At 41.7% G+C, this 18,138-nt stretch overlaps 1 protein-coding gene across 2 annotated transcripts in view; it reads right to left on the reverse strand.

Moving 5' to 3' along the window:
• ADAMTSL1 (ADAMTS like 1) overlaps window positions 1–18,138 on the reverse strand; it is a gene marked incomplete at both ends in the record, with an annotated part of 469,161 nt that overhangs the window by 171,820 nt on the left and 279,203 nt on the right. For both annotated transcript variants that reach the window (XM_079706140.1, XM_079706139.1), the window contains one exon: window positions 8,891–9,070. In XM_079706140.1, the coding sequence (XP_079562266.1) occupies window positions 8,891–9,070 (180 nt within the window). The remainder of the gene's footprint in view (window positions 1–8,890; window positions 9,071–18,138) is intronic.

Consider the following 18,138-nt stretch of genomic DNA (forward strand, 5'->3'; position numbering starts at 1 on the left):
CTATGTGGCTGCTTCTCACTAGCTAGCTATTTTACATTTGGTAGTGTATATATGTCAATACTACTCTTTCACTTTGTCCCAGCTTACCCTTCCCTCTCCCCGTGTCTTTAAGTCCATTTTCTACGTCTGCGTCTTTATTCCTGTCTTAACCCTAGGTTCATATACCTATTGTATATGCCCCTAGGAATATACAATATATTCCACTGTATATATGTACCACATCTTCTTTATCCATTCATCTGTCGATGGACACTTAGGTTGCTTCCATGTCCTGGCTATTGTAAACAGTGCTACAATGAACATTGTGGTATGTCTCATTTTGAATTATGATTTTCTCAGGGTATATGCCCAGTAGTGGGATTGCTGGGGCATATGTTAGTTCTATTTTTAGTTTTTTCTGAATCTATTGAGATTATCATATGGTTTTTATCCTTCAATATGTTAATATGGTATATCACATTGATTGATTTGCATATATTGAAGAATCCTTGCATTCCTGGGATAAACCCCACTTGATCATGGTGTATGATTCTTTTAATGTGCTGTTGGATTGTTTGCTAGTATTTTGTTGAGGATTTTTGCATCTATGTTCATCTGTGATACTGGCCTGTAGTTTTCTTTCTTTGTGACATCTTTGTCTGGTTTTGGTTTCAGGGTGATGGTGGCCTCATAGAATGAGTTTGGGAGTGTTCCTCCCTCTGCTACATTTTGGAAGAGTTTGAGAAGGATACGTGTTAGCTCTTCTCTAAATGTTTGACAGAATTCACCTGTGAAGCCATCTGGTCCTGGGGTCTTGTTTATTGGAAGATTTTTAATCACAGTTTCAATATCAGTGCTTGTGATTGGTCTGTTTATATTTTCTATTTCTTCCTGGTTCAGTCTTGGAAGGTTGTGCTTCTCTAAAAATTTGTCCATTTCTTCCAGGTTGTCCATTTTATTGGCATATAGCTGCTTGTAGTAATGTCTCATGATCCTTTATATTTCTGCATTGTCAGTTGTTACTTCTCCTTTTTCATTTCTAATTCTGTTGATTTCTGTCTTCTCCCTTTTGTTTTTTTCTTGATGAGTCTGGCTAATGGTTTATCAATTTTGTTTATCTTCTCAAAGAACCAGCTTTTAGTTTTATTGATCTTTGCTACTGTTTCCTTCATTTCTTTTTCATTTCTTTCTGATCTGATCTTTATGATTTCTTTCCTTCTGCTAACTTAGGGGGTTTTTTGTTCTTCTTTCTCGAATCGCTTTAGGTGTAAGGTTAGGTTGTTTATTTGAGATTTTTCTTGTTTCTTGAGTTAGGATTGTATAGCTATAAACTTCCCTCTTAGAACTGCTTTTGCTGCATCCCACTGGTTTTGGGTCGTTGTGTTTTCATTGTCACTTGTTTCTATGTATTTTTTGATTTCCTCTGATTTCTTCAGTGATCTCTTGGTTATTTAGTATCATATTGTTTAGCCTCCATGTGTTTGTATTTTTTATAGTTTTTTTCCTGTAATTGATATCTAGTCTCATAGCATTCTGGTTGAAAAGATACTTGATATGATTTCAATTTTCTTAAATTTACTGAGGCTTGATTTGTGACCCAAGATATGATCTATCCTGGAGAATGTTCCATGCGCACTTGAGAAGAAAGTGTATTCTGTTGTTTTTGGATGGAATATCCTATAAATATCAATTAAGTCCATCTTGTTTAATGTGTGATTTAAAGCTGTGTTTCCTTGTTTATTTTCATTTAGGATGATCTGTCCATTGGTGAAAGTGGGGTGTTAAAGTCCCCTACTATGATTGTGTTACTGTTGATTTTCCCTTTTATGGCTGTTAGCATTCGCCTTATATATTGGGGTCCTCCTGTGTTGGGTGCATAACTGTTTACAATTGTTATATGTTCTTCTTGGATTGATCCCTTGATCATTATGTCATGTCCTTCCTTGTATCTTGTAATAGTCTTTATTTTAAAGTCTATTTTTTATGATATGAGAATTGCTACTCCAGCTTTCTTTTGATTTCCATTTGCATGGAATATCTTTTTCCATCCCCCCACTTTCAGTCTCTATGTGTCCCTAGGTCTGAAGTGGGTCTCTTGTAGACAGCATATATGCGGGTCTTGTTTTTGTATCCATTCAGCCAGTCCATGTCTTTTGGTTGGAGCATTTAATCAATTTACATTTAAGGTAATTATTGATATGTATGTTCCTATTACCATTTTCTTAATTGTTTTGGGTTTGTTTTTGTAGGTTTTTTTCCTTCTCTTGTGTTTCCTGCCTAGAGAAGTTCCTTTAGCATTTGTTGTAAAGCTGGTTTGGTGGCCAGCTTAACTTTTGCTTGTTTGTAAAGGTTTTAATTTCTCTGTTGAATCTGTATGAGATCCTTGCTGGGTCGAGTAATCTTGGTTGTAGGTTTTTCCCTTTCATCACTTTAAATACGTCCTGCCACTCCCTTCTGGCTTGCAGAGCTTCTGCTGAAAGATCAGCTGTTAACCTTATGGGGATTCCCTTGTATGTTATTTGTTGCTTTTGTCTTGCTGCTTTTAATATTTTTTCTTTGTATTTAATTTTTGATAGTTTGACTAATATGTGTCTTGGAGTGTTTCTCCTTGGATTTATCCTGTATGGGACTCTCTGTGCTTCCTGGACTTGATTGGCAATTTCCTTTCCCATGTTACGGAAGTTTTCAACTATAATCTCTTCAAATATTTTCTCAGATGATTTCTTTTTCTCTTCCTCTTCTGGGACCCCTTTAATTTGAATGTTGGTGCATTTAATGTTGTCCCAGAGGTCTCTGAGACTGTCCTCAATTTTCATTCTTTTTTCTTTTTTCTGCTCTGCAGTAGGTATTTCCACTATTTTATCTTCCAGGTTACTTATCCATTCTTCTGCCTCAGTTATTCTGCTATTGATTCCTTCTAGAGAATTTTAAATTTCTTTTATTGTGTTGTTCATCATTGTTTGCTCTTTAGTTCTTCTAGGTCCTTGTTAAACATTTCTTGTATTTTCTCCATTCTATTTTCAAGATTTTGGATATCTTTACTCTCATTACTCTGAATTGTTTTTCAGGTAGACTGCCTATTTCCTCTTCATTTGTTTGGTCTGGTGGGTTTTTACCTTGGTCCTTCATCTGCTTATTTCTGTCTTCTCATTTTGTTTAACTTACTGTATTTGGGGTCTCCTTTTCACAGGCTGCATGTTCGTATTTCCCATTGTTTTTGGTGTCTCCCCCCAGTGGGTGAGGTTGGTTCAGTGGCTTGTGTAGGCTTCTTGGTGGAGGGGACTGGTGCCTGAGTTCTGGTGGGTGGAGCTGGATCTTGTCCTTCTGGTGGGCAGGGCCACGTCTGGTGGTGTGTTTTGGGGTGTCTGTGAATGTAGTATGATTTTAGGCAGCCTCTTTGCTAATGGGTGGGATTGTGTTCCTGTCTTGCTAGTTGTTTGGCATGGGGTGTCCAGCACTGAAGCTTGCTGGCCATTGGGTGGAGCTGGGTCTTAGTGTTGAGACAGAGATCTCTGGGAGAGCTCTCACCAATTGCTGTTACGTGGGCCTGGGAGGTCTCTGGTGGTCCAATGTCCTGAACTCGGCTCTCCCACCTTGGAGGCTCAGCCCTGACACCAGGCTGGAGCACCAAGACCCTGTCAGCCACATGGCTCTAACATGTTGACCTCCAAATGGCAAAATCCTTTCTTTGTTTGAATAAAGGTGGCCTTCGAGGTCCAGGTTTCAGGGAATTGGCCCAGGGTGGCCATCCCTGGTTTCACATCAACATGCTCTCAGGCAGAAACCTCCTTGTTTTTCCATTTTGTCTTTAAGTTACTTGTTGAAACAATTGGCCCGTGGTCCCAAGGACAGTCACAGCTTTGGCTGGTGGGGGCCCTCCCTCCCACTGGGCTCCCTGTTTTTACTTTTGTGGCCTGGGCTTTAGAGTTAGAGAGTCACAGAGTCCAACTCAGTATTTTACTAGTTGGCAAGTCTCTTAAACTCTCTGAGTCTGTTACCACTTCTTATACTTATTTTGCAAGGCTGGGAATTAAATGAGATAATATATTTTAAAATATCACACATAGAAATGACATTCAGTTAATGCTAATTCCTATCTCCTTCCTTTACAAATAAATTATAATACTTTAATGCCAAGTATCAGATAATTCTTATGCATTTACTTTGTTTGAGGTGGGGTGCTAAATGCTATGGGACAAAATGTGCAAGATGGTTCCTAACCTCAAGGCGATGTCATCAAATAATGGGAAGAAATCCAAATGCATTGTTAAAATGAAATAGTATATTAGGGAACATAGAAATCAAAACCCCAATGAAATCCCACTTTATATTCACTAAAATTTCCATAATCCAAAAGACGGACAACAATAAGTATTATTATTATAAGTGAGGATGTGGAAAAATTAGAGCCTTCCTGTATTGCTGGTGGGAATGTAAAATAGCACAGCCCTTTTAGAAAGCAAGTTTGATGGTTTTTTAAAAAGTTAAGCATACATTTATCATATGACCCAGCAATTTCAGTCCTAGGTATCTTACCCAATAGAAATGAAAACATACATCCATATAAAGACTTGTATGCTAAGGTTCATAGCAACATGATTCTTTTTTTTGCTTTATAACAAATTTAATCAGTTATACATATACATATGTTCCCATATCCCCTCCCTTTTGCGTCTCCTTCCCACCCTCCCTATCCCACCCCTCCAGGCGGTCACAGCAACATGATTCTTAATAGGCAAAAGTGGAAACAACTCAAATATCCCTGATTTGGTGAATGGATAAATGAAATGCGGTATATCTGTATCATGGAATATTTTATTCCACCCTAAGAAGGAATGTTCTGATAATGTGCTACAAAATGGATAAACCTTAAAAACATTATGCTAAGTTGAATTTTATAGTATGTAAATTATACCTCAATAAAGCTGTTTAAAGAATTATATAGTAATAAAAGAATTTAGTAAAAATATAAAACTAAAAGTCAAGTGAAGTATTAAAATATTAATGCTAACAATTGGTGAATGCTTATGGTATACTAGTGATTTCCTGGCCTAATCTGGAAGATCGTTGGAGTCTGGATGGGTGTAGAGAACCGGGGATAAGCATGGGAGGCAGGGAAATAACCAGAATCAAGGTAGAAGAGTTCAGTGTACAAGGCCAAGGCAGGCTGGGGGGCAGACCTAAACCAGTTTGACTGAACAGAGGGGCCAAGTGGAGAGTGTCAGGAGCTCAAGAGGTTGTTTGGGGCCAGATGTTGGAGACTTTTAATTTTGACAGAAGGTTTGGAATTGGTCCATAAGGCAATGAGGAGCCATTAAAGGGAAGAGTGAAATGATGAAAGAGGTATTTTGAGAAGGTTAATCTGGCAACAGTGTCTGGGAGGGATGGGAGTAGGAGATGAATGGCAGACAGGGATGTCAGTTAAGAAGGCTGCCATGGTAGTCCAGGCTTGAGATGATAACGGCCTGAACTAGGGTCATGGCAGCATGCCACGTTAACTTGAAGAATGACAGTAGAAACCAAAAAATATTATCTTATGTATCTAAGTTTTATATGGTAGCCCATGGAAATGAACTATTCTATGCAAGGCACTGTGATATACACCACCCTGAAAGACATTTAAGATGCAAAAAACGGGGATGAGAATCAAGCCCGTTGCTTTTGTTACCTGATGATCATGGATTCCACGATCCCTTATTTTATTGTAAATGACAGCACCGAATCCAGGGATCGGGTGGGATGGGGGTAAAGAGCCTGGAAAGTTTAAAAGCCTGGTCATTTTAGTGCTGCCAAGTAGAAAAATGGAAAAATGGACTGTGTGTCAGAAGACGAGCTTAGGATTTGGGTCAAGTCTAGTTCTTTCTCTAAAATTCTCAATTTCTAAACTTCTCTCAATTTCCACATCTTTAAAACAGGGAAACTATACTCAAGCAGGGATTTTCAGACTGTGTTCTTTAATTATGTTGAACAAGTGATTTAGGGGCTTCTCAGGTGGTCTGGAGACCCAACCACTTGGAGATCCAGGACCCCTACCCAACCTACCCACTACTTCAACCAAAACAGCTCTGATTTGTTCTGTTTTAGATTTCTGGCTTCACAAAAACATTTCAATGGAAAAAAGGGTCTTGTGGCTTTAATTTTTAAAAGAACAACTAGGTTATAGGATCTCCTAAGTTCCTTCTAGCTCGAAAATTGAGTTTAATTTCTTTTATATTTTTGTGAGGGAGGAATTTCCGTAAAAATATGACTTAAAAATAATGAATAGCCAACTCTTTCAAGAGATGCAAGTGTTTCTTTTAAAGAAAAGAAGTAAGGTCTTTTGAGAGGCCTTTCCTCAGAATAGGATCTGAAAGTAATTTTATTTGAAGTGTTTAAAACTTTGGCTTAATTCTGTCTCTGAGGGATTCTGTGCAGTAACCATGAGATTGCGCCCAGATAGCTGAGGATGAAAAACACCCATAGATCATCCAGGTCTTCCTTTCTCCAAGGGGAGTCATGTGGGGGTGTGTGGAATGCACGTCTCATCCCAGCCAGAGGGGCCAAGGGAAGGGTTGTTGGGATGATAGGGGCAACTGGAAACCCTGTGAACACCCCCAGGAGCACTTTTGTATGGCACCAGCTTGAGTTTAACCTCAGTGGATTGGGGTTAAAATCCCACCATTCCCAGCCCCTTCTCATTGTTTGGAATTTCCATTCATCAGCCCAGATAATGCAGAACCTAGTACCATTCCCTGGATAAGGGGCTAACTCTACCTAGTTCCCCAAGTGTAACTTCCACCTCCTAGGAAGACCAGCAAAGCTTGTGGGAGGCCTTGGTCATGATCCTGGGTCCAGCCAGTCAAGTGCTTTCTTTTATTTCCTCTCCTTTTCCCGACAATGAGGAGGGATGGAAGAAAATCATAACAATAGTAAGGGTTAACTTTTACTAGACACAAAGTACTTTATGTGCATCATTTAATTTTTAAGCCTCCCAATAACCATGTTAGCGAACACCATTATCATCTCCAATATTTAGCTAAGCAAACTAAGGCCTAGAAGGGTTAAGTAACTAGCCCAGGTTATATAGCTAGTAAGTGGCGGAGTCAGGATTCGAACCTAAGTTTGCCTGTCTTTGAGTCTGAACTCTTAACTACAAGTGATACTGTTCTAAAGGTCTCCTTTACTTAATGGGACCCATGGGATTGCAATGCAGCAGTCTCCTTTCCTTAGTGCCTAATCACAGGGTCCCTCCTTCAGATTTTCTCCATGTTCCATATGCTCAGAGGCCACAAACTCCAGGAAGTTGGGAGGACAGTTCTAATACACACAAGTCCCTTTCTCAGCATCCCACTCATGGAAGACTATCACCGACAGACTTAGAAGAGCAGCGCCTTTTACACGACGCCCCTGGGAGAAATCTTCATCTAGAGTCACTTACTTGGCAAATACATCAGTGCCCTCGTCTGCACTGCTAGTTTTGTTAATGATTTTTCATATATGATACCATACCCCAAATCAACAATCCATGGAAAAATTGTCACTGACATGTTCACACATGCACATACAGATACGCTCATTCCATACATTTAATCTTTTATCCTTCTGAAACAAAATTATTTCTAGAAGATGAAATAATAATCATTGCCCCTTCTGTTCTGAGCCATTTGCGGGGAGCTACCATCAGAAGGCAATTTTACTGCCAAATTACAAAATCTATGGTGATATCGGTTACCTCTCAATTTCAGTGCCCTTTGCAGGCACCGTCTGATGGACCTCTACACGGGTTGACAAAACACGGGGCAAGAATTCTCAGAATGTAGGTTGAAAGACATGGCACCTTAATTTTCAGAGGCAGCTTTCCCCTCTGTGATGTATTTTAACCAGCAGCAGCTCTGTCCTGTGAGTTGGAAAGACTGCAAAGGAGGCAGTGAGATCACCAAGGCCAGTTCAGATGCTTCTATGCAAGAAAGGAGAGGGGCTCGAATCTGCCTGGGACACAGAGATGTTCACTCCAGGCCTTGTCATTCTGTTCTTGGCTGTATCTGCTTGCGAGGGAGATTTCTCTATGAAAGACACATAGGCCCATGAAGCTGGGGGAGTTGCAGGCAAGTCAAAGAAGGAGGAGAGGCTGAAAACAAGTTGAAGCTGGGTATCAATGAATTAGTTCATGCTAGTGCTCAAGTAGGAAGGATTTAGAGAAGTAGGTTAGTTGGGGGTCTATCACTAACTTACAAGGCAAGTCAGGAACGGTAATGCCGATGCAGCCATCTCCCCAGATGCAGGGCAACGGGGGAAATCAACTTCTCTTGCTGGGAAGCTGTTGATGTTTTGGAGCCAGAAAACTGACAGGAAAGAGGCAGGATTTCCTTGGCCTTCTTTTCCTAATAAATCATGTGCCTCATTCTCCAGTAACTTGGAAGAGAAAAACTAGAGAGGCTTTGCCTTTCCTGAGGAGAGACTAGAAACATCTGGGAGTATGAGATGCAGGGGGGTCAAGAAGGCGGGAGTGAAGGTAGAGGAAGAACCCGGTGTTCTGAGTAGAATCCTGGGCCCGAACAGTATGAAGGAATGAGGCCTGGTTTTGTTCCGTGAAGGGCCCGTTTACAATTCCCTGCTTCTGACTGTTGAGTGAGGGCTGGCTGCTTAACTCCCATCCCTGCAGCCTAGTTAAAATCTAGTTACACAATATGGTATCAGTGCTTACAGAAACTCTGTTCCATGCAGAACTGATTCACTTTGCTGTACACCTGAAACTAACACAAAAGTGTAAATCAACTATGCTTATGCTCCAATAAAAATTAAAAAAACAAAACTCTGTTCCACAGTGTTAGGAGGATTATTTTGTTCTCCTCTTGCCTTCTGTATCTATAAGCTTGGGTGCCTTCTCCTCCTTATGTCTCTTTTGTTATCTCCTTCCGAGAAGCATACCTACCTCTGTCCAGTCAGAGAGCAGCCACTCGCTGGGACAGTCATCTTTCTTGCAGGCTTGCTGGGAGGCCAGTTTGGGGGCCGAACAGAAGGTCTCTGGAAGCTCCAAGAAGCTGCCATCAGCCATGCGCTGTTTGCAAAGAACCTCGCGCTTCTGGATGCCCCCTCCGCAGGTCCTGGAACACTGAGGAAGGAAGAGAAAGCAGACCCTGCATAGGACAGTAGCACATTTGACTGCTAATTCTTACCTTAGCCTTGGTTTGACTCAAGAGTGAAAAAAGAAAAAAAAAATAAATAAATAAAAATAGAAAAGGAAGAATACCCAGGAACCAGCCCAAAGGATTTTGCTTCCTCTCCTTGAAATGAATTTTGTAGCAAGTTCTACACCCTCTGCTCTTAATCTCAGATATGTAGCTAGAGCACCCAGGAACTTCACGGGCCTTTAAATCTTAGAAAGTTGGTTCTACCTAGGGGCAGGACAGGAATAAAGACACAGATGTAGAAAATGGACTTGAGGACACAGAGAGGGGGAAGGGTAAGCTGGAATGAAGTGAGAGAGTGGCATGGACATATACGCACTACCAAATGTAAAATAGATAGCTAGTGGGAAGCAGCCGCATGGCACAGGGAGATCAGCTCGGTGCTTTGTGACCACCTAGAGGGGTAGGATAGGGAGGGTGGGAGGGAGATGCAAAAGGGAGGAGCTATGGGGATATATGTATATGTATAGCTGATTCATTTTGTTATAAAGCAGAAACAAACACACCATTGTAGAGCAATTGTACTCCAATAAAGATGTTAAAAAAAAAAAGTTCGTTCTAAACTATGATTTGCAGCCACCCAAGACAACTGGTTTAAAAGGTTATATAATAGAAGATTAAACATATTTATGACCCAGTGAAAATAATCTGTGCTGCTTCCAGAATGAACAAGAGAGAGCTGCTGCCACCAGTGTAGATCTGGGGGAATTAACCTGCAGAGAAGGCGGCACTTCCTCTCTCTCTCTAAGTGTAAACATCCACTCTACCCCATTGGAGGGGTGGTAGATTTGAGGCTTGGTTTTCCGAAGGACTCCCTGGAACACGTTTCTTGTAGGATTGGTGTTTTTTAGGGCGGTGGAAGCAAGACCCATGGAAATTTGGGATACAAGAAAAATCACCTCATTTTAGTGGTTTTCAGCAGGACCCCAAATCAAACACACCATTTACATGTAATTTAATAGTTATCATCCAGTTGCCCGAGGGGGGGGCAGGAGGCTGTTATTCCAGGACTTTGTTCCTCCCTTGCAGTAGCAAAGCAGCCCTCTGTTTTTAGCTGGGCGCAAGACCTTTTGGCATACAGACTATATTTGCTGACCTCCCTTGAAGGTGCCACGTGACTAAGTGCTGGGCAAAAGGATATAAGTAGAATGTTGTGTGCAACTTCAAGGAAAAACCCACAAAAAGCAAATGTGGCATTTTCCCCTTCCCGCCTCGTCCTTGCTGGCTGGAATATGAACACGATGTCTAAAATTTAACCTTCCGCCTTGGATAGCGATAGGCAAAAGGAGGGAAGCAGCCTATCTTCCTGGGGGTGAAGCCAACATACCGGCCCTGGATGGCCTGTGTGTGTATAAGAGGAAAATACTTCTCTTTCTTATCTAAGCCACTATGCTTAGTGTCATTTTTAGTCCATCTAACTCTAGCTAGAAAGACAAATACTGTATGAAATCACTTACATGTGGAATCTAAAAAATACAACAAACTAGTGAATGTAACAATAAAGAAGCGGAATCACAGATATGGGGAACAAATGAGTGGTTGTCAGTTGGGGGGGGAGGGGCAATATAGGGGTGAGGAAGTGGGAGATACAAACTACTGGATATAAGATGGGCTCAGGATGTATTGTACAACAAAGGGAATATAGCCAATGTTTTGTGATGACTAAATGGAAAGTAGCCTTTAAAAATTGTATAAAAATTTTTTAAAAAATGAAAAAAGGAGGCATAGGCACAAATGCTACGAAATAGGGAAAAGAAAAAAAAAATCTAACCCTAGCTAATCTATCAACCATGACCACTCTGTTCTGGGGGTGGAAGGGTTTTATTTTAAAACTCTAAGGAGCGCTCTGCTTTCTTTAAGAAGAGTCCCTTTTCTTGAATCTGCTGCCCTTGTGCTTGTTGAGAAATTAGGCCTCGGTATACAGAGGCTGAGTGTTTGTGCTGTAGGAGCTTCTCGTGCTGCAGCAGTGGCCTCTCCGAACTCATGGGGGTCTGTGCTCAGTTGGCTGGAGTCAGAACTGCAAGGGGGATGTGTACCCAGAGTCAAGGTGAGGATGGTGATATAGTGCTCCTGAGAAGAGTCAGAACGCTGCTGTGGCCCAGCTGTCACCCTCTTATTCGGTGGTCCCAATCCTGATGCACTTTATTTATTTATTTCTAAAATTTTATTTAATTAATTATTTTTGGCTGTGTTGGGTCTTCGTTACTGCATGCGGGCTTTCTCTAGTTGCGGAGAGCGGGGGCTACTCTTTGTTGCGGTGGGTCGGCTTCTCATTGCGGTGGCTTCTCTTGCTGTGGAGCACGGACTCTAGGCATGCAGGCTCGGTAGTTGTGGCTCGTGGGCTCTAGAGTGCAGACTCAGTAGTTGTAGTGCACGGGCTTAGTTGCTCCACAGCATGTGGGATCCTCCCGGACCAGGGCTCAACCCGTGTCCTCTGCATTGGCAGGTGGATTCTTAACCACTGTGCCACCAGGGAAGCCCCTGCTGCACTTTAAAACCACCTGGGAGCTTTTAAAAAGTCCTGAGTCCTGGGCCCCATCTCAGATCCATTAAACTCTGGGATATATGTCCCAGACATTAATTTTTTTAATTAAAAATAATTTTTTTAAACCTCCCAGGTAATTCTATGCAAGATTGAGAACCATCTGTCCAAATGAACGCCCCTCCATCATTTCCAATGGGAGTAAAATAAACATGGAGGGGAAAACCTGGGACCCAGAGCAGCCTCTGTTAGAGCCAGTGGTTACGTGGAGTATCTTATAAGGTGTATGGGTGTCCATCCAATTTGAATAAATGCTCCCAATATAAACAGGTAGCTGAATAAGAACAGCGTTCAGATTTAAGCATCTTACTGAATGTGGCAATAAGGTAAAATGCAGGTTAATTTTTTCTCTCTTTCAAATTAAGGAGCAGATGAAAATAATTGGTTTTATTTTAAGGGTGACATTGTAATGTGCTATAGAGTGTGACCACTCACTTAAAATAACAGAGCTGAGTTGTCACTTTGCAGATAGGACCTGATTTAAGGGACAGACCCTCAGATGATTCCCCCCTACACTATATGGAATTCTGTGCCAACTGTATGACAAAACAGCTGCAAGAAAAGTTAAAAAAAAATCAGCTTATTTTGAAGTTTGACCTACACAGAAAACTTGCAGGAAATTCTCAACACCCAAAGATAAAGTCAGACTCCGAGAATGTCCTTCAGAGCCCTCACAGTCTGACCTGCATTGAGCTTCTCAGCCACGTTCCTTGCCGGCCTGCTGTGGGCTGGTGCTTTAGCTGCAGTGGACAATCTCCCCTTCCCTGGGCCCACAGATGCCTCCTCTGCTCAGGCCTTTGATCACGTTGTTCACTCTGGGAGCAATGCCCTTCACCTCTCTGTCCATCCAGAAACTTCCAAGACATCCTTGAAGGCCCAGCTCACGGGCCACTTCTTCAGGAAAGCCTCTTTTAACCCTCTGCCTCATGGTGTATAAGTCACCTCCCACCCCACCTTGACCTGGAAGGGTACTGCACATCCCGTTAGGGCTGGTTGCTTATGCGCCCGCTATTTTCCTCCACCTCCCTGCATTCACATAGGATTATGTGACTTTTGAGGAAAGGGAACGTATTCATCTTTCTATTCCCCAGTGCCTAGTATAGCATCTGGCAAAGAGTGTACACTTCATAAATGTTTGTTGAACCGATGACTGGATGAACGAAAGAGCCAACAAGCCAGATGCTGAAAAGATGTAAAACAAACATCCAGCTGATGGGCTGAACATCCACCTTTTATCGGACGGTTTTATCATTAGCCAGAAGCCTCTTCTAAGTAAGTCAGCAGTGGGTTTCAGCCAGCTGCAGTGCGTGCTCTGCGGGGTGCTCTGATCCTCCAGGGATGGCAGACAACCCTCTGGCTGGGTTAATGTCGTCAGGCATTTGGCTTTTAAACACTTGTCTCAACTTCGCTCAAAAAGTTTCCCTGGTGTGTATACTGAGGAAAAGGTGGTTTTCAAAAATTTTTTTAAATTGTAGAAGATGAAATCTCAAATTAGTAAAGGTTCCAAAGTCTGTGATGACTTTGTGAACTGGTCAAGGTTACGTGGTGAGGCTGATAGCTCTGACGTGAGAGGCAGAATGCAAAGGAGAAAAGATTTTAAAAGCAGCAGCAAGAGAAATTTAATAAAATGCAATGAAAAATATTTGCTTTATGAATCATCATTGAAAATAATATTGTGGTATGAAGATGTAGATCTCTGGTAATGGGTATTGTTTTAAAATATATTCCATAAACAGAATAAATAACCCCAAAGAGCATTTATATTGCTTAGCCTTGTTGCCATGCATTTTTCATGATATAAGGTCATGGGTTCATTAGTTTTATAAGAAAAGTAAAAACAATACAACATGAGGAACACGTAAAAGTTACGTTTCTATACAAAAATACAATGGCCTGAGTGTCCTGTATTTTTAAGGATTTCCCCATGATCAGCACATTCATAAATTCTGCCTCTTTTGACATTTTTGGTTTCATGCTGACAGTTCAATTCACTGAGAGCTGAGTTCACTTCCTTGGTACCTCGAGTCACACATTGAGCCCAACACAAAGTGATGTCTACATTCTGTTTCTAAGGTCAAGTTGCCAGTTTTAACATGATGTGCTCTGCTTAGCTTCTAACTCATTTCATTCCTTTCTTCATTCGCGCATTCATTCTTTCATCAAACATTTCCTGAGTACTTGCTGAATGCCAGGCACTGTACTAGGTGCTGGGGACTTAAGATGACTTAAGATGGTCACTACGCCTCAGTCCAGTCACTGCACTTTACCCTAAGGTGTGATCAGTTTTACAAAAGAGGGAATATAGACGAGAGTGCAACCAAGTCTTTACAGAAAAGATGGGGAAGGCTTTGCAGAAGAAGTGACACAGAAAGGGTTGGCCAGGGAGATAGGAGCGCTGGCAGAGTCGGACCACGTGTGCACAGACGGAGAAACACGGCATGTTCACACACCTCTGAGGAGTCCTGAGAAGGCAGAGCTTAGGGTTCATGGGAACGTGTAATTGGGAAAGGAGACTGAGAAGGCGGATGAGTGGCAGACAGTGAAGGGCCTTGGACACAATTGGACATACTCTTAAGACCCTGGGGTGTCATTAAAGGTTTTAAAGTAGGAGGTAACACGATCCAATTTGCAGAAATGATTCAGGTGGCAAAGGAAAATGGGTTCCAAAGAGTACCGCCCTGTGAGATGTGAATAGATGTGCCAGGGAGAAAAGGTTTCGTTGTCAAGTGAGTCTAAACGACAGTGCATGCCATACCCCTATTTGGGGGTTCTGAGCACATATTAATATTTTAAAGGCTTGACAGAGGGCCTGTAGTAAAGAACCACTGATACCAGGTTGGGAAGCATCAGATCAGAGTTAGGTGAGACAGTACAGGGAGAGCAAGTAAAAGGCTGTTTGTAGCAGTTTGGTTAGTTGTGAGCGCTGGAACCAAGGCAGTGGCAGAAGGATGAGAGAGGAAGAAAGCACTGGGGGGTTGGGAAGATACAGGAGGTGGAATCAACAGGACTTGGGTGCTGACTGAGTGTGAAGGACAAACGAGGCTGAGACGGCACAGTTTCTCTTTGGAGAACAGGCTAGATGGTGGTGTTACCCACAGCACAAGGTCCACGAGGGAAGGCCAGCTCTGCGGGGGAAGGCGGCAGGTAGCTGTGTTATCGAGCTTGATGTTAGACCTGCAGAATTGGAGGTAACTTTGCAATATATGAGGTTGAGAGGTTCAAAGGGTAATTAGAGAGTGTTTAGTATATAACAGTGGGAAAAACTAAGTCAAACTGAAGGAAGGCTCAGAAAAACAACAAAAAAACCATGAGGACTGGAATCTCACTTACTAAACAAAATTATCAAATAAGAACAGAATTTCTATATGGGCCACTTTGTGAATTAAAATTATCTTGTTAATCTAATATTGATTAAGCTTTCTTAACCCTGGAAGTACAAGGGGTGTACAGTATAGCTTCTGGGCTTAACATTCCTGTTACTTCGTGAAGCATGGGCTAGCATACCCACTAAAATTCAGAGCAATTGTTAAAAAGAATTTTCTGCTAATAAATAAAAACAAAAAACACTTCACCTGTGAAATGTGAACTCTGATCTCTGTTTTGCTGACATTTATTTTTTAATTAATTAATTAATTATTTTTTGGCTGCATTGGGTCTTTGTTGCGTGGGTTCCCTCTAGTTGCAGCGAGTGGGGGCTATTCTTTGTTGTGGTGTGCAGGCTTCTCACTGCTGTGGCTTCTGCTGTGGCAGAGCATGGGCTCTAGGCCTGCGGGCTTCAGTAGTTGTGGCACGTGGGCTCAGTAGTTGTGGCTTGAGGGCTCTAGAGCGCAGGCTCAGTAGTAGTGGCGCATGGGCTTAGTTGCTCTGTGGCATGTGGGATCTTCCCCGACCAGGGCTCAAACCTGTGTCCCCTGCATTGGCAGGCGTATTCTTAACCATTGTGCCAACAGGGAAGTCCGACATTTATTGTTGCTTCTAGAGGTAGGATCAAGCATCCATTTCTTTGTGAAATACACTACTAAAAACTAAGATAAATATCCCAATAGATTTTTTTCCTCCCTGGATACAACATTTTAAATAAAGATGGTCTCTAACTCATGAGGATTTACATTTTAGTCACTGGTATATAACAAAACTGATGACTACATTGACTCTTTCTGCCAGAATTCAGCCCTCTAATCCAGATCAAAGTCATTCTTTTCTGTGTGGTGTGTTTAAATCTAAATGAAAAAATTTAATTCTCAAGTATTTATAGTTATTAAAATTCTCTTTTTTTTCCCTAAATATTACCAGCAGGGACTCTTCTCTCATATATCTTTTTACATAGCTAAACTACAGGCATTCTGAATTGTAACCCTGAATAAAAAAAAAAAAGAAAAGAAAAAAAAGGTTTACAGGTAAGTAGCCACATAATCACAGTTTCAAGCAAGGGGGGAAAACAGGGGCTGTGGTGATTGTTTCAGTCTCTATACAGATGTAAGCAATATGTATGTACCGTGGGTGGACACAATCCTGAACATAAAACACAGGCCATACAGAGAAATAGAAATGATGCTTCAGAGTGGACTCTCTCATTCATTTCAGTTTAATCTTTCTTGCATCTTTCTCTTTTTCTCTCATTTCTGTTTTAAAGCTTTTTTTTTTTTTTTAGAATAAAAACAAATAAGATTGATGCCTACAGAACTCATAAATAGTGGCAAGAAGAGTAGAAGGCAGACTTTTACTTTGTGCTAATGGAGACAAATAGGCTCATCAGCCCACAGTCCACCAGACTGGAGCAGGCTGAGTCATGACCCCAGAGATATCTATGTCCGTATCACTGGAACCTGTGAACATTTGACCTGACATGGTAAAAGGGACTTTGCAGAGGGGATTCAGTTAGACATCTTGAGATGTGGAGATTACCTGGGTTATCAAGGTGGGGCTGATGTAGTCACAATGGTCCTTGTAAGACGATGGCAGGAGGACTGGAGTCAGACAGAGAGGGTATAAAGACAGAACCTGAGGTTGCAGGGAAGTGCTTTGAAGCTGGAGGAAGGGGCCATGAGCCAAGGAAGCCAGAAGCCTCTAGAGGCTGGAAAAGGCAAACAGATCCTCCCCTAGAACTTCTAGAAGGAATGCAAACCTGCCAACACCTTGATTTTAGCCAAGCGAAACTGATTTCAGACTTTTGACCTCCTGAGCTATAAGATAATAAATTCATGTTCTTTTAAGCCACGAGTGTGTGGTAATTTGTTATAGCAGCAAGAGGAAACATACACAGATTAACTACCCTGGATAATGCAACAAATACTGAGTTTTATGTAAACTGCTGATTTTTGAGCTGATATCAGATTTCCTCACAATTTAACACTTTAGGGCAAATTGTAAAGAGGTTTTGGGAATGCTGCACTGCATAGTGGAAAAAAGAATGGATTTTGACTCAAACAGGTCCCTTTTCCATTTACTGGCTATGTGAGCTGGGACAAACACAGCCTCTCTGAGTCTTGTTTCCTCAAAGGATTGCTGTAGGGATTAAAAGATAAACGGAAGAGCAGTAGAATGAACTCTACTAAATAAAGTCTGAATTCATGCTAACCTCACAGTGCTTTAGTTTCCTCATCTGTAAACTGAGGATCAGAGTAGTAACTATCACATCAAGGATAGTGAGGATTAAATGAGTTAAAAATAAAAGTGAATTTCCTATAGTTACAAAAGTGAGTCACAGATGAAGACAACAAACTTACTGTTCCCAGGGGATAAGGGGAGGGGGGAGGATAAATTGGGAGATTGGGACTGACATATACACATTACTGTATATGAAATAGATAGCTAATAAGAACTGGCTGTATAGCACAGGGAACTCTACTCAATACTCTGTAATGGCCTATATGGAAAAAGAATCTAAAAATAAAATTTAAAAGAGTGGATATATGTATAACTGAGTCACTTTGCTGTACACCTGAAACTAACACAACATTGTAAATCAACTATACTCCAATAAAGTTTTTTAAAAAGTGAGTTAATAAGTGTTATTGGAACCCTGCTATAGAAATGAGCACATGTCTAACCTTAACTCCCTCCTTTGTGATCTTTTTAAAAATGATTTTAATCTACTTTTAGATTAGCATTAAAAATATCCTTTCTGGGCTTCCCTGGTGGCGCAGTGGTTAAGAATCTGCCTGCCAATGCAGGGGACACAGGTTCAAGCCCTGGTCCAGGAAGATCCCACATGCCGCGGAGCAGCTAAGCCCGTGCACCACAACTGCTGAGCCTACGCTCTAGAGCCCGCGAGCCACAACTACTGAGCCCATGTGCTACAACTACTGAAGCCCGCGCACCTAGAGCCCGTGCTCTGCAACAAGAGAAGCCACTGCAGTGAGAAGCCTGCACACCGCAACGAAGAGTAGCCCCTGCTCACCGCAACTAGAGGAAGCCCGCGCACAGCAGCGAAGACCCAATGCAGCCAAA

This window comes from Hyperoodon ampullatus, assembly GCF_949752795.1.
Source record: "Hyperoodon ampullatus genome assembly, chromosome: 6".
NCBI lineage: Eukaryota > Metazoa > Chordata > Mammalia > Artiodactyla > Ziphiidae > Hyperoodon > Hyperoodon ampullatus.